General features: G+C 53.6%; 1 protein-coding gene across 1 annotated transcript in view; it reads left to right on the top strand.

The window, feature by feature from the left end:
* The window catches only part of KL (klotho), a 94,421-nt gene that overhangs the window by 55,517 nt on the left and 15,704 nt on the right, over positions 1-23,200 (top strand). Inside the window, exon 2 of the mRNA XM_040340425.1 lies at positions 6,753-7,269. Coding sequence (XP_040196359.1) covers positions 6,753-7,269 — 517 coding nt within the window. The remainder of the gene's footprint in view (positions 1-6,752; positions 7,270-23,200) is intronic.

Below are 23,200 nucleotides of genomic sequence, written 5' to 3'. Positions count from 1 at the left end.
TATATTTTTTGTTTTCCTTTTTTGCCTGTTTGTTGTCGAATTAATAGTAGCTGTCTGTATATTTTTTATTTTGGCTTGTTTGTATTTTCTTTGTTGTGTGTGTGTATTGTTGTTTGTTTTTTGGGTGAGTTCCCTGTTGCTGGGTGTTGTCTGTCATGGCTCCCAAGCGCAGGAAGCTTAATTTTACCCTGGCAGAGAAGCATATACTTGCTCAGGGCGTCATTAAATTTGGGCGATTTCTCCATGGCCCTGAGAGCCACACCACCACCCCGGCCAGGAGGAAGGAGATCCTTCAAAAGATCACCGATCGGATCAATGCGGCGGGGGGGGGGGGGGAGACCAGGACCATCGCTGGAGTTCAAAAAAAATTAATGACTTGAGGAGCGTGTCCCGGAACAAGCTGGCAACGCTGCATGCCCATACCAGGGGCACTGGAGGAGGGGGACCCTGCCCAGTCAGGATGAGTGAGGAGGAATGGGCAGTGGCCCAGTGTTTCCACCCACAGCAGGTGGTGGGCCTGCCTGGCTTTGACAATGATCCTCTTATGAGGACAGGTAATTTTTTTGAATTTCTATCTGGTGATTAGCATGTGTGGGTGGGGGAAGGGAAGATGTGCCAAGTGTATGGATCCAACAACCTGTGATTGTTTTGTGTCCTCCCCAGATGGCCAGGAGGTTGCAGCCCCATCAGCCCAGGAGGTTGCAGCCCCATCAGCCCAGGAGGTGGCAGCCCCATCAGCCCAGGAGGTGGCAGCCCCATCAGCCCAGGAGGTGGCTGGCCCATCAGGTCAGGAGGTTGCAGCCCCATCAGCCCAGGAGGTGGCTGGCCCATCAGGTCAGGAGGTTGCAGGCCCATCAGGGCAGGCTGCTGCACCACCCCCAAGACAGGCTCATGCAGAGTCCCAAGAAGGGCAGGATTCGCCATGGGAGGGGAGTGCCCACAACTCCCCTAATTTGGATGTTGAGTGGGAGGAGGATGAGGGGGAGGAAGATGACAATATTCTTATTGGGCAGGAAATAATGATGGGCCAAGATATGACCTTTGAATCATCCCCTGAGGGAACCCCACAGGCGCCCAGAAGTCAGGCCACCATCATGGGTCGCCCCTTCCAACCCTCCTCCAACATGCAGCAGCACCCATGGCTCACTCCAACTCCTCCTCCAAGGCCACAAGCCTCAGGGGCAAGTAGGATGCCGACCCCTGAAAACAGGGGGGGGTTGGTGCGTCTGCCGGTCAGTCTGTTGAGGGACAATGTCCGGCAGACCCGCAGTCTGTCTGCAATACAAAAAACAATGAGCAAGGTGGAGCGCAGCCTGGGTGCAATGAGGGAGTCACTGGGTGACGTGGCCACCAACTCCGTGGGGGTCATCACCTGTTTGTGGGACCTGAGGAACGCCACAACAGGTGTGGCCCAGGAGGTGACTGCCCTCACCCAGGCTGTGCAGGCCAATACCCGGGCTGTGCAGGCCAATACGGCTGACATTACTTCCTGTCTGACAAGGATAGCCGTTGCCTTGGAGGGAAGGCCAGCAGGAGGACAGACACCAGGGGAGGCTGCTTCCTCCCCTGTACAGTCCCCCCCCCCTGAAAATACTCCCTCCCCTGCACAGTCCCCCCCCCTGAAAATACTCCCTCCCCTGCACAGTCCCCCCCCCTGAAAATACTCCCTCCCCTGCACAGTCCCCCCCCCTGAAAATACTCCCTCCCCTGCACAGACCCCCCCCGTGAAGATCCCCCAGTCGGCCGTGGCCGTCCCCGTGGCCGTCCCCGTGCCCATGCCCGTGCCCGTGCCCGTGGGCAGCCCAGAAGGAGCACTCGGCAACATCCCTAATTTGCAGGGGTACTTTTTTTTTTTTTTTTTTTACACTGTACTTATGATTTGGTTTATGTGTGTGAATGATGTGTGAATGTGGGGGGGTGGCATTCCTGAAAACATAAGGGTGTCACCCTCAGTTTTGGTGGAGTAGGGATCCCCAGGACCAGGGAGAAGTCATCCTAGGTTCCTGAATGGTGTATGAATGCACAGTGACATAATTGGAGCCGTGGCGGGGCGTTACTGCTCCCAAGTACCAAAGGGGGGGGGTACTTGGATCTAATCCAATTCGATGTGCATGTGATGTGTCTGTGCTAGGGACCACAGTGACGTGCATTCATGCATTCTCATTGTGAGATAATTAATGTGCGTTTTGTAAATAAAAATAAACATTCTCTTTGGCATATAAGTAATGTGCATTTATTTTGCAAAATAAAGATTTAAAGGTCACATAATCTCTGTGATTTGTTCTGGGCAAATCAAAAACACAAATATAATTAGGATCCATTTACTGGGCAAAGATGCCTTCAGACAGTTGTCTCCTGATTGCCTGGCCCTCAGCAGACCGGGTAGAGGGGTTTGGGGGGGGGGGATTGCCTGGGTGGGGGGTTAGGTCAGGACATATCTCCACATGCATGCCCCTTCTTAATGCAAAATTGTGCAGTATGCAACATGCCCCAATAATTTTGCATACAAAGTCTGGGGAATACAATAGTGTACCCCCAGTCTTGTCAAGGCATCTGAATCTTGACTTTAGCATCCCAAAAGTCCGCTCTACTATAGCCCGGGTCTGGACGTGCACCTCATTGAATTTTCGTTCTCCGGGTGTTTGGGGGTTCCTAAAGGGGGTCATCAGGTGGGGTCCCAAGGCATATCCTGAGTCACCTGTAAGGGAAAAGACAGGAGGATATTAGTCATGCATGTGCCCCTTGTGATGTCTGCATCATGGGGGGGGCATACCTGACACCAATGTCACTCACCAATCAGCCAGCTGTCTCCATACACGTTCATCTCAAAGTCTCTGTAGATCTTGGTCTGCCTTAGGATGAAACTATCATGGCACGAGCCGGGAAACTTGGCACAAACGTGCCAGATGAGGCCATGTGCATCTACGATCATCTGGACATTGATCGAATGCCAGCCTTTCCTGTTTCTGAACAGGTGTTCAGTATCATGGGGGGGCTGGAGTGCCACATGGGTGCAGTCAATCGCCCCGATGGTCTTAGGAAAGCCAGCAATATTGTAAAAGTCTGTCATTGCTTGCACACGCTGGTCCTCCTGGGTGGGCATGACAAACTGGTTGCTCATGCGCCGCAGTATGGCAGGGACCACCTGATGTAGACATTTACTCATGGTTGACTGCACCATCCCAGCCACACCTCCAGATGCTCGCTGGAATGAGCCACTCGATAAAAAATGGAGGGTTGCCATAACTTTGTCAAGAGGTGTCAGGGCATGGGAACGTAGGGTTGGGGCGATTAGATCCTCATGAAGGAGTTGGGTGATCTCCAGGATGGCCTCCCTATCAAATCGGTAGTTGCCAATCACCTCATAAGCTGGCATTTGCCAAATATCACGGCGTGGCCGATAAACACGCGCCTGTGCCCTCATCCTCCTCCTCTGTGCCCTCCTCCTCCTTTGTGCCTGTAAGGCAGCAAGTGCCGTCAAAATCATTGCTGGTCCTGGCATTTTTAAACAAAAAACTTCACAACTAGAGCTCTAACCTCTAGTCACTACCTTCAGCAAACCCTTCCACAGCATGTGTAAAATTAGGGCTGGTTTTATAATGTGGAAATTTAGTCAGAAAAACGAACAGGTGCGCACAGGGCGGAAAATACGGCACACACACTTAATTCTGAGAATCGCCCTAACTCCCTCATTTGCATCTTTGCCTATCAAAAACAGCGGCGAGCCTAGCGTAATTTGCGCCCGGGAATGCGCAGGTGTAACTAATTTAAGTACGGCTGAAAATACGGAAATCTTTGCTTAAGTCGTTTTGACGATCGTGCGCAAATATACGCGCCGTGTACATTTAGAAAAATGGAGTTAAGTCTGCGTATCTCTTTTGAGAATTTGGCCCCACAGGTACAAATTTAAGAACAATTGAAACTCACCATACAGTAATAGAGGTCCAGTACCCTAAGCTCATGTTTGGAACCTGAGGTTGGTCTTGTATATGTGGAGACCATACCAAAGCAGGAGTTCACAAGAAATTCCCAACATGTTTCGGAATATAGATGAATTCCTTCAGGAGAAGATGAGAGCAAAGTACAATGGTGATGTGTGGCTTTGTCAAAAAGAATAGTGGTTGTCCCACAAGAACGTGCCCCATTGCATTATGTCCACAGCTGAAATATCAAATGACAAGGAAGAATGCCCATACACAGGTGGAATACGTGGTTCTCACAGGGATTGCATAAAAAAGGAAGGCCAATCATTATATGGATGGCCTTGCTGGATAAACGGGTATGGGAAAATCTAGGCCACGTATGGCCGCCAATCCATTTTTGTATGTTTCACATAGTATTCAAGATCAACAACAGAGCTTGGAGATGGGTAGGAAAACAATCACTTATATAGAAGGAGTTATGATTTGCATATAAAGTCAGCTGCTAATACCTCTGGATCTACTGATCCCTTGACATTGACATTTCACTGTTTTCTCAGTGAAGGTCATGCTCACACTGGTTTGTTTAGAATTAGCAAATTCTATTCCTGCCCCCTGACCCCAGCTGTGGGAGGTAGTTAGTAATACAGAAAACCACACCAACATTATGATTGCCAGAGGCAATAGGATGATGTGGCCGCAGGGGGCATGTTTATGACTCCCTAGGCCCACAGGAAGTTCCATTCACCTCGAAGAGGACCACAAAGCAGTGAGTCTTCAAAGGGCCAACTTCAGAAAAGACGTGAACAAAAGCTGCATGTTTTTATTTATTTTTTAACCAGTACTTGGCTGTGTATTTAAAAATATAATAATAATAATTAACTGGAACTGGGATTTAAGCATTCCTGGCAGGATAAAGCTGCGTTTGCTAAAGGAAGGTTTTCATTTCTAGCCAAGAGTACAATTGTTTACTGTTATTCACGTTAAGATAAGAATGTTACTACAGTCACTCCTTCATGCATGCAAGGGCATTCTTATGGAATAAATACATGTGTATATAAATGGGGGTATTCAGCAATTAAAGACTAACTCCATTTTCTTGGGGAAAAAACTAGCAAATAAAAAAAATAATAATATAGCGTATACAATTTTGACTCAAGTCATATTGTTTTATTGAATCTTATTAAAAAGCAGCTTTCTTTTTAAATCTGCAGTGCTGTAATTTTCTGTTAAATGAAATGCAATATGGCTACTTGGAGGTGTTCTCTACACCAGTGGTCCTGAAATACCCCCAACGGCTATGTTTTCAGGTTTTCATTTACTTTGCACAGCTGATGTAGATCAATATCAATGACATAGGCCCAGAATCACAGACAGCAGGCGCACATTACGCCGCCGCAGCGCATCCCCCTGTGCGCTACGCCGACGCAGCGCAGAGAAACAAGCATGGAATTCACAAAGCCACTGCTCCCAAAACTGTGCTGGGTTTCGAAGGCGTAAGTCGGCGTAGGTGGAATTGGGCGTGAGCCATGCAAATGAGGTGTGACCCCATACAAATGATGGTCCGAGTGCCAGACAGATACATATCACGAATTGCACATGCGCCGGGACGTGGACGCATCCCTCTGCGCATGCTCACAACCACATCGGAACAACTGCCTAAGATACGCCGGATCACTGCGTACGCCATGAACGTAATCTTCGCCCAGCCAGACACACGTCCAACGTAAACAACGTAAAATATGCCGGCTTGAGTTCCCTGGTGCAGACCTTTGCATGTTTGCTGCTGGGTTACACCTGCTTTATGGGGCATAACTTTACGCCGTACGTAAAACTTACGCGCACATCGCGTAGCCTGCGTCGGGCGCACGTACATTCTTGAATCGCCGTATTTCCTTCATTTGCATATTAAAATGGATAAACAATGGGAGCGTCCAGCCTAAATGTGCGCCCACGCTACGCCGAGGTAGGCAAGTTACGTCGGCGGGTTGAAGCCTGTTTTTAGGCGTATCTTAGTTTGTGGATCCGGTGCACAGATACGACGGCACATATTTGCACTTACGTGGCGTATCTTGAGATACGTCGGCGCAAGGGCTTTGTGAATCCGGGCTATAGTATTGATAAGAGCTATTTTATCTAAGGGCAGTTCCCAAAACATGGCTCGTTGATGGTACTTGAGGACTGAGATTGGGAAACACTGCTTTACACAGATAGTGTATGGGACACCACCTGAAAATGTAATTTCCTGCTTGTGTGATTGGCTTACTGATTTTCCCAGAATTCTGCACTCAGATTCAAGTCAGATTTTTGCCATTCCATGCAACAAAATGCAACACAAATGTAATTTTTAGTGGGATGCTCCCAAAGAGAATTCATGTCTAAAGGGACACAGCCCCTGCCACTTTCCTTGTTAGAGCCCTGCAGTTGAGGCAGCTGATTGATAATTATAAAGTCTCTCCCATTAGATTCACTCTGCACTTGGACACAAACAGACATTTCTTCAGAATAACAAAAGGTAGGAATTTGTAACAACGTTTGTTAAAATCCCTGCAATGTACATAGAACACCCAGAGGGGAATGTTTTTTTCTCAACAAAAGTGGAGTTACTCTTTAAATTTAACAATGCATTGACGAAGTATGGGAGAAAAACATCCATTATATCATTATTGTTTTCATTTCAACTTTAAAGATGCGTTTCCTTTAAACCTTATACTGTGCATGATTATGATAAACCACTATCATTTCTATGGCGGGTTGTTGCCTTTTTCCTTTACCACTAATAGAATAGCAATTGCGGAATCTAATTCTAAAATATATCTCTTTATATAACAGGCTCATGCCCGTGTGTGGCATCTCTACAACAAAGAATTCCGCTCCACGCAAAAAGGTCTGGTGTCAATTGCGCTTTCTTCTCATTGGATAGACCCAGACAAAGACAACATAACAGAAGATAATGTCCGCCAATGTCGAAAATCCCTAGATTTTGTACTGGGATGGTTTGCAAAACCAATATTTCTCGATGGGGATTATCCTCTGTCAATGAAGAGCAACCTTTCCTCTTTACTGCCCGAGTTCACTGAGAAGGAGAAGAAGTTCAATAAAGGGACGGCCGATTTCTTCGCCCTTTCCTTTGGGCCAGCCTTAAGTTTCCAGCTTTTGGATGTGGACATAAAGTTCAGACAAGCAGAATCTCTCAACCTTCGGAGGCTCTTATATTGGATAAATATGGAATACAACAAACCGCCAATATTTATTGTGGAGAATGGCTGGCTCCTTGCTGAAATCACAAAGCGAGAGGATGCAAAGTTTATGTATTATCTCAAGATGTTTGTCATGGAAACGTTAAAGGGTAAAGTTAAATAAAGTCATACATTTTTTTTTTTACAAACAGATAATTTTAGTAGAGATTTTCTGGAGTTTTAACTTATTTAAGAGTTATTGGATGCCTATTACTTAATTTTTAAGGTGAGAAATAAAAAAAGAAAACAAACATTGACAATTAATCAACATAGAGTATACTGTTACTATTTCCCGTGCTTTCCAGGTAGCAACGCTGTGGCTGGTTGATGGGTTGCTGAGACAGTGGAAATTGTACTGTGGGATTCAGCCACAGAGTATACTTATTGTAGGGCGCTGGGATGCACTGCACTGACAGATCATAAAAAAGAAAGATATGCAATCACATTCTGGTGAAGGCATTTGGTGTGTCCTCTGTTAGATACCGCACCTCATCCCAATAATGGTAACAAAGTGAGGGGATTAAGGGGATTATTACAGTGCCTTACAAAGAGTATAAAAAAGACAGTTATTTAAAAGAAGACAATATTTTATTACAGTCGATAAATTAATTAACAGACAGTATTCATGTGGGATATACATTGATATATTATACAATGTAATCTAAAAAATAAATAACATAATTAATAATCAATATAGAGCTGGAAAATCAACAACGATGACCGAGAAATAAAGCTCCCAAAAAGATTGGCATCACAGATACTCCAGGCGCATAGATCAATCACAATAACTGTCTTTATTATACTCTTTGTAAGGCAGTGGTGGAATTATCATGGTCGCAGCAGTCGCGATTGCGACTAGGCCCCGCAGTTCCGCTACTTTAGGGGGGCCCGCAGACCCCCCATTCATCTGTCTGCCAGTGTGAGGTGCCGCGGAACCCCGCCCGTCCATCTGCCAGTGTGAACGGCCTGCCAGTTAGCTCCGCCGCGGGAGGAGGGGGGTTCGTCCGTTTATACTGTTGAGGATGAGGGGAGAGAAGGCAGAGCCAGTGGACGTGGACCGCCCTGCCCCGCCCCGCCCCTATCCAGAGAGAATGTGGGGAGTCAAGGGAGGTCACTGAAAAAGAAAGTCACCTGACCAGCTGACACCAATCACCTGAAGAGGGAGGAGCTGGCAATCCATGAGGAAAAGGCATCCCTAGGCTCACGTGTGACAAAGTTCTGAGTAGGAATCAATTGCCTGAACTAAGTAAGTGACAAATTGCCAGTGCAATCGATTCCAACCTCCACCACCTCTGCCTCTTACTGATCATCCCATCCCCCACCACCGCTGCCACCCCCCAAAACACCACCGCTGCCACCCCCATAACACCACTGCTGCCACCCCCCATAACACCACCGCTGCCACCCCCTATAACACCACCGCTGCCACCCCTCCTCAACACTATCACCTCTGACACCTCCCCTCAATACCACCACCACTGTCACCCCCTCTCAACACTACCACTGCCACCCCCTCTCAACACTACCACTGCCACCCCCTTTCAACACCACCACTGCCATCCCCTTTCAACACTATCACAACCACCCCCCATCAACACAGCCGCTGCCACACACCCCCAACACCACCGCTGCCACCCCCTTCAACACCACCACCACTGATGCCACCCCCCCCAACACCCCTCAAAAAAAGTATAAAAATTATGCTTTTTCATTACGCCTCTGTTGTAAGGCACCGTAAAAATCCCCTCACTTTATATGCAATCACACTTTATGCTGTCTGCTGTTAGCTGAGTGCTGCATATGATAGTTTGATACTTTATTGCTAAGGGAACACTCCAGCTCCCTATTAGAGGAGTGTATCATCACAAACACAAAGGCGTCCTATGGCCCAGAGTCAGCTGTGGGTTATATGGTAGCCTGAACTTTAATTTTTAGATGGTCTCCTCACCACAATAATAAGCAGATTTATTTTGGCAGAAAAGGCAGAAAAGGCCCATTCATGTGTAGCACTACCCCCGAAGGAGCGGTTGGTTTGTTTTGGGTCTAGGCTCTGGTCAGGCCCGGACTGGGACAAAAAATAGGCCCGGGCATTTTGGATTAAGCAGCCCATGACATGCTAACCGACACCTCCGGCAGAGAACATGGGGGAGGTGGAGAGCATGCAGGGAGGTGGAGAGCACAGGGAGGGTGGTGGAGAGCACTGGGGGGTGGCAGAGACCATGGGGAGAGGTGGAGAGCACTGGGGGGTGGCAGAGAGCACTGGGGGGTGGCAGAGAGCACTGGGGGGGGGGTGACGTGGCAGAGAGCACTGGGGGGAAGGTTGAGAGCACTGGGGGGATGGCGTGGCAGAGAGCACTGGGGGAGGTGGAGAGCACTGGTGAAAAGGTTGAGAGCACTGGGGGGTGGCAGAGAGCACTGGGGTGGTGGCAGAGAGCACTGGGGTGGTGGCAGAGAGCCCTGGGGGTGGCAGAGAGCCCTGGGGGTGGCAGAGAGCACTGCAGGGATTGGCAGAGAGCACTGCAGGGATTGGCAGAGAGCACTGCAGGGGTGGAGGAGAGCACTGCGGGGGTGGAGGAGAGCCCTGGTTGGAAGTTGAGAGCACTGAGGGGTGGCAGAGAGCATGGAGGGAGGTGGAGAGCACTGGGGGGTGACAGAGAACCCTGAGGGGAGGTTGAGAGCACTGGGGGGTGGTAAAGAGCACTGGGGGTGGCAGAGAGTACTGGGAGGTGGCGGAGAGCACTGGGAGGTGGCAGAGAGCACTGGAGGGGGTGGCAGAGAGCACTGGAGGGGGTGGCAGAGAGCACTGGAGGGGGTGGCAGAGAGAACTTGGGGGGTGGCAGAGAGAACTTGGGGGGTGGCAGAGAGAACTTGGGGGTGGCAGAGAGCACTGGGGGGAGGTTGAGAGCACTGGAGGGTGGCAGAGAGCACTGGAGGGTGGCAGAGAGTACTGGGAGGTGGCAGAGAGCACTGGGAGGTGGCGGAGAGCACTGGGAGGTGGCAGAGAGCACTGGGAGGGGGTGGCAGAAATCACTGAGGGGGGGGGGTGGCAGAGAGCACTGGGAGGGGGTGGCAAAAATCACTGGGAAGGGGTGGCAGAAATCACTGGGGGGGGTGGCAGAGAGCACTGGGAGGGGGTGGCAGAGAGCACTGGGATGGGGGTGGCAGAAATCACTGGGGGGGGGTGGCAGAGAGCACTGGGAGGGGGTGGCAGAGAGCACTGGGAGGGGGTGGCAGAAATCACTGGGGGGGTGGCAGAAATCACTGGGGGGGGGGTGGCAGAGAGCACTGGGAGGGGGTGGCAGAAATCACTGGGGGGGGTGGCAGAGAGCACTGGGAGGGGGTGGCAGAGAGCACTGGGAGGGGGTGGCAGAAATCACTGGGGGGGTGGCAGAGAGCACTGGGAGGGGGTGGCAGAGAGCACTGGGAAGGGGTGGCAGAAATCACTGGGGGGGGGGGGGTGGCAGAGAGCACTGGGAGGGGGTGGCAGAAATAACTGAGGGGGGGGGTGGCAGAGAGCACTGGGAGGGGGTGGCAGAAATCACTGGGGGGGGGGTGGCAGAGAGCACTGGGAGGGGGTGGCAGAGAGCACTGGGAGGGGGTGGCAGAAATCACGGGGGGGGGGGCATAAATCACTGGGGGGGGTGGCAGAGAGCACTGGGAGGGGGTGGCAGAGAGCACTGGGGGGGGGTGGCAGAAATCACTGGGGGGGGGGTGGCAGAGAGCACTGGGAGGGGGTGGCAGAAATCACTGGGGGGGGTGGCAGAGAGCACTGGGAGGGGGTGGCAGAAATCACTGGGGGGGTGGCAGAGAGCACTGGGAGGGGGTGGCAGAGAGCACTGGGAGGGGGTGGCAGAGAGCACTGGGAGGGGGTGGCAGAAATCACTGGGGGGGTGGCAGAGAGCACTGGGAGGGGGTGGCAGAAATCACTGGGGGGGGTGGCAGAGAGCACTGGGAGGGGGTGGCAGAGAGCACTGGGGGGTGGTGGCAGAGAGCACTGGGAGGGGCTGGCAGAAATCACTGGGGGGGTGGCAGAGAGCACTGGGAGGGGGTGGCAGAAATCACTGGGGGGGGGTGGCAGAGAGCACTGGGGGGTGGCAGAGAGCACTGGGAGGGGGTGGCAGAAATCACTGGGGGGTGGCATAAATCACTGGGGGGGGTGGCAGAGAGCACTGGGAGGGGGTGGCAGAGAGCACTGGGAGGGGGTGGCAGAAATCACTGGGGGGGGGGGTGGCAGAGAGCACTGGGAGGGGGTGGCAGAAATCACTGGGGGGGGGTGGCAGAGAGCACTGGGAGGGGGTGGCAGAGAGCACTGGGAGGGGGTGGCAGAAATCACTGGGGGGGTGGCAGAGAGCACTGGGAGGGGGTGGCAGAAATCACTGGGGGGGGGTGGCAGAGAGCACTGGGAGGGGGTGGCAGAGAGCACTGGGGGGGGGGGGTGGCAGAGAGCACTGGGAGGGGGTGGCAGAGAGCACTGGGAGGGGGTGGCAGAAATCACTGGGGGGGGTGGCAGAGAGCACTGGGAGGGGGTGGCAGAGAGCACTGGGGGGTGGTGGCAGAGAGCACTGGGAGGGGCTGGCAGAAATCACTGGGGGGGGGTGGCAGAGAGCACTGGGAGGGGGGTGGCAGAAATCACTGGGGGGGGTGGCAGAGAGCACTGGGGGGTGGCAGAGAGCACTGGGAGGGGGTGGCAGAAATCACTGGGGGGGGTGGCATAAATCACTGGGGGGGGTGGCAGAGAGCACTGGGAGGGGGTGGCAGAGAGCACTGGGAGGGGGTGGCAGAAATCACTGGGGGGGGGGTGGCAGAGAGCACTGGGAGGGGGTGGCAGAAATCACTGGGAGGGGGTGGCAGAAATCACTGGGGGGGGTGGCAGAGAGCACTGGGAGGGGGTGGCAGAGAGCACTGGGAGGGGGGTGGCAGAAATCACTGGGGGGGTGGCAGAGAGCACTGGGAGGGGGTGGCAGAAATCACTGGGGGGGTGGCAGAGAGCACTGGGAGGGGGTGGCAGAGAGCACTGGGGGGGGGGGGTGGCAGAGAGCACTGGGAGGGGGTGGCAGAGAGCACTGGGGGGGGGTGGCAGAGAGCACTGGGAGGGGGTGGCAGAAATCACTGGGGGGGGGGGTGGCAGAGAGCACTGGGAGGGGGTGGCAGAAATCACTGGGAGGGGGTGGCAGAGAGCACTGGGGGGGGTGGCAGAGAGCACTGGGAGGGGGTGGCAGAAATCACTGGGGGGGGGTGGCAGAGAGCACTGGGGGGGGGTGGCAGAGAGCACTGGGAGGGGGTGGCAGAAATCACTGGGGGGGGGGTGGCAGAGAGCACTGGGAGGGGGTGGCAGAGAGCACTGGGGGGGGGGGGGGGGAGAGAGCACTGGGAGGGGGTGGCAGAAATCACTGGGGGGGGTGGCAGAGAGCACTGGGGTGACGTGGCAGAGAGCACTGGGAGGGGGTGGTTGAGAGCACTGGGGGGGTGGCGTGGCAGAGAGCACTGGGGGAGGTGGAGAGCACTAAGGGAGGTGGAGAGCACTGGTGAAAAGGTTGAGAGCACTGGGGGGTGGCAGAGAGCACTGGGGTGGTGGCAGAGAGCACTGGGGTGGTGGCAGAGAGCCCTGGGGGTGGCAGAGAGCACTGGGGGTGGCAGAGAGCACTGCAGGGATTGGCAGAGAGCACTGCAGGGGTGGAGGAGAGCACTGCGGGGGTGGAGGAGAGCACTGCGGGGGTGGAGGAGAGCCCTGGTTGGAAGTTGAGAGCACTGGGGGTGGCAGAGAGCACTGCAGGGATTGGCAGAGAGCACTGCAGGGGTGGAGGAGAGCACTGCGGGGGTGGAGGAGAGCACTGCGGGGGTGGAGGAGAGCCCTGGTTGGAAGTTGAGAGCACTGAGGGGTGGCAGAGAGCATGGAGGGAGGTGGAGAGCACTGGGGGGTGACAGAGAACCCTGAGGGGAGGTTGAGAGCACTGGGGGGTGGTAAAGAGCACTGGGGGTGGCAGAGAGTACTGGGAGGTAGCGGAGAGCACTGGGAGGTGGCAGAGAGCACTGGAGGGGGTGGCAGAGAGCACTGGAGGGGGTGGCAGAGAGCACTGGAGGGGGTGGCAGAGAGAACTTGGGGGGTGGCAGAGAGAACTTGGGGGTGGCAGAGAGCACTGGGGGAGGTTGAGAGCACTGGAGGGTGGCAGAGAGCACTGGAGGGTGGCAGAGAGTACTGGGAGGTGGCGGAGAGCACTGGGAGGTGGCGGAGAGCACTGGGAGGTGGCAGAGAGCACTGGGAGGGGGTGGCAGAAATCACTGAGGGGGGGGTGGCAGAGAGCACTGGGAGGGGGTGGCAAAAATCACTGGGAAGGGGTGGCAGAAATCACTGGGGGGGGGGGGGTGGCAGAGAGCACTGGGAGGGGGTGGCAGAGAGCACTGGGAGGGGGTGGCAGAAATCACTGGGGGGGGGTGGCAGAGAGCACTGGGAGGGGGTGGCAGAGAGCACTGGGAGGGGGTGGCAGAAATCACTGGGGGGGTGGCAGAAATCACTGGGGGGGGGTGGCAGAGAGCACTGGGAGGGGGTGGCAGAAATCACTGGGGGGGGTGGCAGAGAGCACTGGGAGGGGGTGGCAGAGAGCACTGGGAGGGGGTGGCAGAAATCACTGGGGGGGGGTGGCAGAGAGCACTGGGAGGGGGTGGCAGAGAGCACTGGGAGGGGGTGGCAGAAATCACTGGGGGGGTGGCAGAGAGCACTGGGAGGGGGTGGCAGAGAGCACTGGGAAGGGGTGGCAGAAATCACTGGGGGGGGGGTGGCAGAGAGCACTGGGAGGGGGTGGCAGAAATCACTGAGGGGGGGTGGCAGAGAGCACTGGGAGGGGGTGGCAGAAATCACTGGGGGGGGGGGGGTGGCAGAGAGCACTGGGAGGGGGTGGCAGAGAGCACTGGGAGGGGGTGGCAGAAATCACTGGGGGGGGTGGCATAAATCACTGGGGGGGGGTGGCAGAGATCACTGGGAGGGGGTGGCAGAGAGCACTGGGAGGGGGTGGCAGAAATCACTGGGGGGGGGGGTGGCAGAGAGCACTGGGAGGGGGTGGCAGAAATCACTGGGGGGGGGTGGCAGAGAGCACTGGGAGGGGGTAGCAGAAATCACTGGGGGGGGTGGCAGAGAGCACTGGGAGGGGGTGGCAGAGAGCACTGGGAGGGGGTGGCAGAGAGCACTGGGAGGGGGTGGCAGAAATCACTGGGGGGGTGGCAGAGAGCACTGGGAGGGGGTGGCAGAAATCACTGGGGGGGTGGCAGAGAGCACTGGGAGGGGGTGGCAGAGAGCACTGGGGGGTGGTGGCAGAGAGCACTGGGAGGGGCTGGCAGAAATCACTGGGGGGGTGGCAGAGAGCACTGGGAGGGGGTGGCAGAAATCACTGGGGGGGGGTGGCAGAGAGCACTGGGGGGGTGGCAGAGAGCACTGGGAGGGGGTGGCAGAAATCACTGGGGGGGTGGCATAAATCACTGGGGGGGGGGGCAGAGAGCACTGGGAGGGGGGTGGCAGAGAGCACTGGGAGGGGGTGGCAGAAATCACTGGGGGGGTGGCAGAGAGCACTGGGAGGGGGTGGCAGAGAGCACTGGGAGGGGGTGGCAGAAATCACTGGGGGGGGTGGCAGAGAGCACTGGGAGGGGGTGGCAGAGAGCACTGGGAAGGGGTGGCAGAAATCACTGGGGGGGTGGCAGAGAGCACTGGGAGGGGGTGGCAGAAATCACTGAGGGGGGGTGGCAGAGAGCACTGGGAGGGGGTGGCAGAAATCACTGGGGGGGGGTGGCAGAGAGCACTGGGAGGGGGTGGCAGAGAGCACTGGGAGGGGGTGGCAGAAAATCACTGGGGGGGGGTGGCATAAATCACTGGGGGGGGTGGCAGAGAGCACTGGGAGGGGGTGGCAGAGAGCACTGGGAGGGGGTGGCAGAAATCACTGGGGGGGGGGTGGCAGAGAGCACTGGGAGGGGGTGGCAGAAATCACTGGGGGGGGGGTGGCAGAGAGCACTGGGAGGGGGTGGCAGAAATCACTGGGGGGGGTGGCAGAGAGCACTGGGAGGGGGTGGCAGAGAGCACTGGGAGGGGGTGGCAGAAATCACTGGGGGGGTGGCAGAGAGCACTGGGAGGGGGTGGCAGAAATCACTGGGGGGGGGGTGGCAGAGAGCACTGGGAGGGGGTGGCAGAGAGCACTGGGAGGGGGTGGCAGAAATCACTGGGGGGGTGGCAGAAATCACTGGGGGGGGTGGCAGAGAGCACTGGGAGGGGGTGGCAGAAATCACTGGGGGGGGTGGCAGAGAGCACTGGGAGGGGGTGGCAGAGAGCACTGGGAGGGGGTGGCAGAAATCACTGGGGGGGTGGCAGAGAGCACTGGGAGGGGGTGGCAGAGAGCACTGGGAGGGGGTGGCAGAAATCACTGGGGGGGTGGCAGAGAGCACTGGGAGGGGGTGGCAGAGAGCACTGGGAAGGGGTGGCAGAAATCACTGGGGGGGGGTGGCAGAGAGCACTGGGAGGGGGTGGCAGAAATCACTGAGGGGGGGGGGGGGTGGCAGAGAGCACTGGGAGGGGGTGGCAGAAATCACTGGGGGGGGGGGGTGGCAGAGAGCACTGGGAGGGGGGTGGCAGAGAGCACTGGGAGGGGGTGGCAGAAATCACTGGGGGGGTGGCATAAATCACTGGGGGGGGGGGTGGCAGAGAGCACTGGGAGGGGGTGGCAGAGAGCACTGGGAGGGGGTGGCAGAAATCACTGGGGGGGGGGTGGCAGAGAGCACTGGGAGGGGGTGGCAGAAATCACTGGGGGGGGTGGCAGAGAGCACTGGGAGGGGGTGGCAGAAATCACTGGGGGGGGGGTGGCAGAGAGCACTGGGAGGGGGTGGCAGAGAGCACTGGGAGGGGGTGGCAGAGAGCACTGGGAGGGGGTGGCAGAAATCACTGGGGGGGTGGCAGAGAGCACTGGGAGGGGCTGGCAGAAATCACTGGGGGGGGTGGCAGAGAGCACTGGGAGGGGGTGGCAGAGAGCACTGGGGGGTGGTGGCAGAGAGCACTGGGAGGGGCTGGCAGAAATCACTGGGGGGGGGGTGGCAGAGAGCACTGGGAGGGGGTGGCAGAAATCACTGGGGGGGGTGGCAGAGAGCACTGGGAGGGGGTGGCAGAAATCACTGGGGGGGGGGTGGCATAAATCACTGGGGGGGGTGGCAGAGAGCACTGGGAGGGGGTGGCAGAGAGCACTGGGAGGGGGTGGCAGAAATCACTGGGGGGGGGGTGGCAGAGAGCACTGGGAGGGGGTGGCAGAAATCACTGGGGGGGTGGCAGAGAGCACTGGGAGGGGGTGGCAGAGAGCACTGGGAGGGGGTGGCAGAAATCACTGGGGGGGTGGCAGAGAGCACTGGGAGGGGGGTGGCAGAAATCACTGGGGGGGTGGCAGAGAGCACTGGGAGGGGGTGGCAGAGAGCACTGGGGGGGGGTGGCAGAGAGCACTGGGAGGGGGTGGCAGAGAGCACTGGGGGGGGGGTGGCAGAGAGCACTGGGAGGGGGTGGCAGAAATCACTGGGGGGGTGGCAGAGAGCACTGGGAGGGGGTGGCAGAAATCACTGGGGGGGGGGGTGGCAGAGAGCACTGGGAGGGGGTGGCAGAGAGCACTGGGGGGGGTGGCAGAGAGCACTGGGAGGGGGTGGCAGAAATCACTGGGGGGGTGGCAGAGAGCACTGGGAGGGGGTGGCAGAGAGCACTGGGAGGGGGTGGCAGAAATCACTGGGCGGGGTGGCAGAGAGCACTGGGAGGGGGTGGCAGAGAGCACTGAGAGGGGGTGGCAGAAATCACTGGGGGGGGGGGGTGGCGGCAGAAATCACTGGGGGGGGTGGCAGAAATCACTGGGGGGGGGGGTGGCAGAGAGCACTGGGGAGATCACGAGGAGGCAAAGTGTATGAGAGGTGTAGAAGGAGCAGTGGGGGCGGCTGCATATAAAAATTCATTTTCTCAATCTCCCTTCTGCTGTATTGGAATGCCTGCTTCTCCTCTACCTCCCGCAGCCTCAGGCATTCCAATACAGCAGAAGGGAGACAGAGAAAAAGATTTTTTATATTCAGCCGCCCCCACTGCTCCTCCTATCCAGGTTACAGGAGGGGGGGGCTGCACTCACGTTTTCTGCTATATCCGGGCCGGTGTAAGGAGCAACAGGTGTCCGCTCTGGCTCCTCCCCCTCGCAGTCACGCCCCCCGGCCGTGGAGAGGCCGAAGGCTTCTCATCTAGCTCCTCCCCCCTGTGTTTACGTCCACCCGGGAGGCCGCGGAGAGGCTTGATGAGCGGCGCGGGTTTAAAGAGAATTGTGCCCCGCGACTTGCAGCCTGACGGCCTCTCGGTAGCCGCGGCCCACCGGGCGAATGCCCGGTTTGCCCGATGGCCAGTCCGGGCCTGGCTCTGGTTATCAACTCCCTTGGCACGACTGGTATAGTGGGAATCGTAGACCCCAATAACTTGTTGAAAGGCACAAAATCCTGGCACACCACAGTAAATTATGTAAATTAATGATTGCCTTGAGTTGTATGGATCCCGCAGGTTGACAGAGAGACTGTACACAAATCTCAGCTTAACCAATGTAACTCTTTACTTGATAGGATAAAGCAAAAGAAACAAAGGTAAAACAGTAAAGGACGGCCTGCAGAGCCCTGCAAGAGTCAGAAACAGTAATAACCAATAAATATACGTTAAGTTATAAAGGCTATGCAGACCTGTGTAAGCACTCAGAAAGGGGATTCCCTCAATAAGGCATCCACACTGAAGCACCTCTTTGCCAAGCCTCACCCAGCTCTCACTACTAACAATACTACACAGTATAATAGAACAGATTACTCAATCAAAGAGCATAACGATGAACATCAACAGTCTGCAATGACTAAATAGGCAGTCTTTAAATAGTATTCCTAACTAGTGTGGTTTGTTTGATCAGACCAAACCTCAGTTCAAATTATCCCAAAAGTCCGTGCACTGATGCGTTGGCATGCGGTGGTAGCGCGCAAGGGGTAATTTGTAATCCAATAGGGTAACAAATAAAACTTGTGGAGAAGGGCCCAAATAGTCAAACCACAATGGCTAATGTGGACGATCCACCCTCCAACAACACAGTCAGTAGGTTCTGGGCAGGTGCCCGTCTCACCCAGCCAGTTCAGGCCTTGTCCTTCCAAAACACTCCGTCTGTGATCTCAGATCACAGTCCTCTAAGATGACAGACTCGGGTCCTCAGACAAGTCACTGGGGTAATGGGAACCCGTCCGATCACTCCGTCAGGGGTTCTGTCTCTCTCTATCAGTGGCGCTCCGCCTGGGTGTAGGTAGGCCTCAACACCGGCCTAGACGTCCATTGGACCCTTCCACGGGCCATTTCCATAGGTGTCCTCCTGGGTTAAAGAGGCGGTGCAGAGAGAGCGTACCAAAAACGCCCCCTCCCTTAAATTACCTCCCCCAGCAGGCAGTGCAGGAAGCAAAGTAGTCTGGGATTGTACAGTTGCTCTCTGGGTAACGTAGTTCATTATAAGCCATTGTACTCAATTTCCCAACATCCTCTGCGGTACCAGGACAAGGAGTAAACAGCCGGTGGCTATATCACAACTCGGCCACAGGAGGGAGCTGAGTTCCTTCTTGATCAGCAGATGGTAGTCTTTTATACCACATAAAAGGGTGATATCCTGCTACACATGTTTAAGTGTTCCATTCCAGTATGATAATGCAGGTTGTTACTGCAGATTATAGCATGCATTATTATGTGTTGTGTCAAGGCAGCCCATTCATTATAAATGGGCTGCTGTTGTACCACAATGGATGAAAAAATCTACATGACGTTTTTTTGCTTTTGTTTAAATATACAGCATACCACATCACATGGTATATGCATTATAGTGTGGTATATGATGTGTTTAGGTGTATTTAGGATAGTTTAGTTTGTTTAACTACTTAAGGACCAGAAGAATTTTCCCCCGTAATGACCAGGCCATTTTTTGCGATACGGCACTGCGTCTCTTTAACTGACAATTACGCGGCCTCACAAATAGAGCTTTCTGTTAGTGGTATTTGTTCACCTCTACGGTTTTTATTTTTTGCGCTTTATACAAAAAAAGAGTGACAATTTTGAAAAAATATATACTTTTTACATATCCCCCAAAAAATGTCTTCATCAGTTTAGGCCAATATGTATTCATCTACATGTTTTTGGTAAAAAAATAAATCGCAATAAGCGTATACTGCGTAAAGGTTACAGTGTCTACAAAATAGGGGATATATTTATGGCATTTTTATTATTTTTTTATTTTTTTACTAGTAATGGTGGCGATCTACGATTTTTAGCGGGGCTGCAACATTGCGGCGGACAGATCGGACACTTTTGACACTTTTTTGGGACCAGTGACATTTATACAGTGATCAGAGCTAAAAATAGCCACTGATTACTGTGTAAATGTCACTGGAAGGGAAGGAGTTAACACTAGGGGGCGATCAAGGGGTTAAGCGTCCCTTAGGGAGGTGTTTCTAACTGTGGGGAGAGAGAGATCACTGTTCCTGATAATTAGGAACAGCAGATCTCTCTCTCCTACCCTGTCAGAACAGGGATCTGTGTGTTTGGACATCGAAGCCACCGGCCACACGCATCGGCTCCGCTGTCACGCCTGTACCCCCTATCGCTCTTAACCTCCCTGGCGGTATGATTCTGTCTGGAATTACGTACCAAAAGCGGTACAATTATTTTGCAAGGAAATTTGGCATTTTATACTGTAGGCCTGTAATTTTTAGAAATAACTCACTTAAATCTGACCAAGCAAGAGTCTTGTAGGCATCCCGGGTATGATTTTTTTTTTAAAACAAAATTATAAATTATAATATAATAAATAATTATAAATAATTATAACAAATAATAATATAATTATAATAAAAATTATTCAATAATGTAATCAACTCAAAATCACTGAAATGTGCTCAGTTGCAGAATTGTCGCTGTCATTATTTATTTATTTTTATGACGAATTTCCCCACAAATCGCTATCGCACAATTCTGCAAGTGATTATAATTTATTATCACTGTTTTCTAGCTGATCTAAAACCATTTTTGACATAAAGGGACACTTTTGGACAATCTACAGTTTTTAGGCAGAAATTACATTTTTTATTCTTATAAAAGTACATGTAGGGCACTGGGCAGACCACTAGGGACAAGGGGGGTGTGTATTTTTTACATACAGTACTGTAATCTATAAGATTACAGTATACTGTATGTAAAGTGTTTGTTTACTTTTTTGAATTTGGCGGCATTCTCCGCTCCCGTGCGTCGTAACGTCGCAGGGAACGGAGATCGGCGGCACACGGGGAGACTGTGAATCGAGCGAGGAGGTCCCGCTTGCTCACACAGCAGGGTGTCATCGCTGGATCCAGGGACAAGGTGAGTAACTTGCCTGTGGATCCAGCGAAAGGTAAGCCGCGCCGCTGCACGTCCACCCCGAGCGTGACTCGGGGATACCGATCTTAGCATTGAAAACCAACCCCGAGTCACGCTCGGGTTTACCGCCAAGGGGGGTAAAGGATCACTAAAGGAATTTTTTTTTTTTTTTAGCTAAATAGCTTCCTTTACCTTACTGCAGTACTGGTTTCATGTCCTCATTGTTCGTTTTTGCTTTGAAGTTGCTGTATTTCTGCTCTGATCTCCACACTTCCTGCTTGTCTGGCTCCTTTTGAAAAATCTCATGGCAGCTTTTCACTGTGGTCCAAACTGTGTGTTCAGATTCATTTTAAAAACAAAACACTGCCCTGGATTTGTTTGTTTTTGTTCTGTGGGTCTCTTTACTTCACAGAAACATGAAACCAGTTTAAAACCGAAAGTGAAACTAGAGGCACATTATATGATTGAATTGAATCTATTTTTAATCATTTTTTAAAAGGAATCAGTTAACTTTTATGTCTCTATACCCTGTAAACAGTCATTTCAGCAAAACATTTTTTTTCCTTTAGTGACCCTTTAAAGAGGCCAATGTACACCGACGGTGATTCAACCCAGGAGAGTCAACCTGCCGCAGTATAGTGACGGCGGCTGGTCCTTAAGCCGTTATTGTAGTTTGTTTTTGTTTTAGTCCTTTTTATATGTGTATTTGATAGGATTTGTGCACTGTCATTTTATCTTTTTTTAATTCTACTCATTTTCTCACTGTCTGTTTGTCCTTTCTGTGAAAAGTAAAATAAGGCTAATGAGGGATAATTTTTGTTACCAGAACCAGGGGCGGATCCAGAGTCTAGTCGCGGGAGGGGCACTGCCAGAAAATATGTTTTTTTTTGTCGGCAATTTATTTGGGAAATGACTGGTGTTAACGCTTCAATCATCACGGCAACATGGTTGTTATGATGTCAGGATGATTGTAGCGCATTATTTCTATTATTACATTTTTATAGAAAATTAAATAGTTCAACTCACCATAATGCAGAATCAGTGGGAGCCCCGAGTGTGTCACTTGCCACCGTCGCCTGCCACCAGATGCAGATTGTCACCTGCCACAAGTTGCGGATTGCCACTTGCCACGTCACCTGCCACACGTTGCGCATTGTCCACTTGCCACAAGTTGCAGATTGTCACTTGCCACGTCACCTGCCACAGATTGTGGATTGTCCACTTGCCACGTCACCTGCCACAGATTGCGGATTGTCCACTTGCCACGTCACCTGCCACAGATTGCGGATTGTCCACTTGCCATGTCACCTGCCACACGTTGCGCATTGTCCACTTGCCACAAGTTGCAGATTGTCACTTGCCACTTCACCTGCCACAGATTGCGGATTGTCCACTTGCCACGTCACCTGCCACAGATTGCGGATTGTCCACTTGCCATGTCACCTGCCACACGTTGCGCATTGTCCACTTGCCACAAGTTGCAGATTGTCACTTGCCACTTCACCTGCCACACATTGCGCATTGTCCACTTCCACGTCACCTGCCACACATTGTGGATTGTCCACTTGCCACGTCACCTGCCACAAGTTGCGGATTGTCCACTTGCCATGTCACCTGCCACAAGTTGCGGATTGTCCACTTGCCATGTCACCTGCCACACTTTGCGGATTGTCCACTTGCCACAAGTTTCAGATTGTCACTTGCCACGTCATCTGCCACACATTGCGGATTGTCCATTTGCCACGTCACCTGCCACAGATTGCGGATTGTCCACTTGCCACGTCACTTGCTACACCTTGCGGATTTTCACTTTCCTGCTTAGGTGGAGAATGGGGATTGTCACTTCCTGTGTCCCGTAGTCAGGCAGCAGAGAGATGATGTAATCTCTCTGCTGCCTGCACAGTGAGTGAGGGAGGAACTGCTGGGATGCAGGGCGGGCACTGGGCGGTGAGAGATGTCATCTCTCTGCTCCGCCACCCGCTGATTGGCCAGTCTACCCATCAAGCCTCCCAGCTTCATGTCTCTCACTCGCCCGCCAAGCCGCCTAGCTGCATCCACTCGCACAGTCAGTGTGAGCGCCAACCGGACAAGCAGCTCGATGGCTTATCCACCGCGCCGCCCACACAGTCACTTGCACACCGGCTCACCCGCCGGCACACTCACGGCGACCCACCGCAACAAATTTCTAGGGGGGGGCGGCGATTGCCCTGAGCCCGACGTGACTCACTGGCCGTCTGTGACGTCACTCGTTGCAAGACGCCATGCGGCCCAGGCGTTAGCAACGAGTGCAGGGAAGGGAAGAGGCTCCACCCACCTCCTCCTCCGCTCCTGGTATTTCCGTTCAAAAGCACACATCGGACCGTGTGTACGGGGCATTAGATGAGAATCTCCCTCACTTAAGGGTGATGTCTTGTAGTGAAAGGAAAAATCTCCAGTGGTACACAGATCACAAAATTTTTTACCTGATAGGGGGTTTAACCCTTTCCTTTGCTATCCAAAACAAAACAAAAAACTGTGGGCCAGATTCACAAAGACTTACGCTGACATATCTACTGATACGCCGCGTAAGTCCATGGATGCGCCGTCGTATCTATGCGCCGTATTCTTGTACTAAGATACGCCTGAATTTTGGCTTCCTA

Source organism: Rana temporaria, chromosome 2 (assembly GCF_905171775.1).
Source record: "Rana temporaria chromosome 2, aRanTem1.1, whole genome shotgun sequence".
NCBI classification, from domain to species: domain Eukaryota; kingdom Metazoa; phylum Chordata; class Amphibia; order Anura; family Ranidae; genus Rana; species Rana temporaria.
This window is presented reverse-complemented; position numbering and strand designations above follow the sequence as displayed.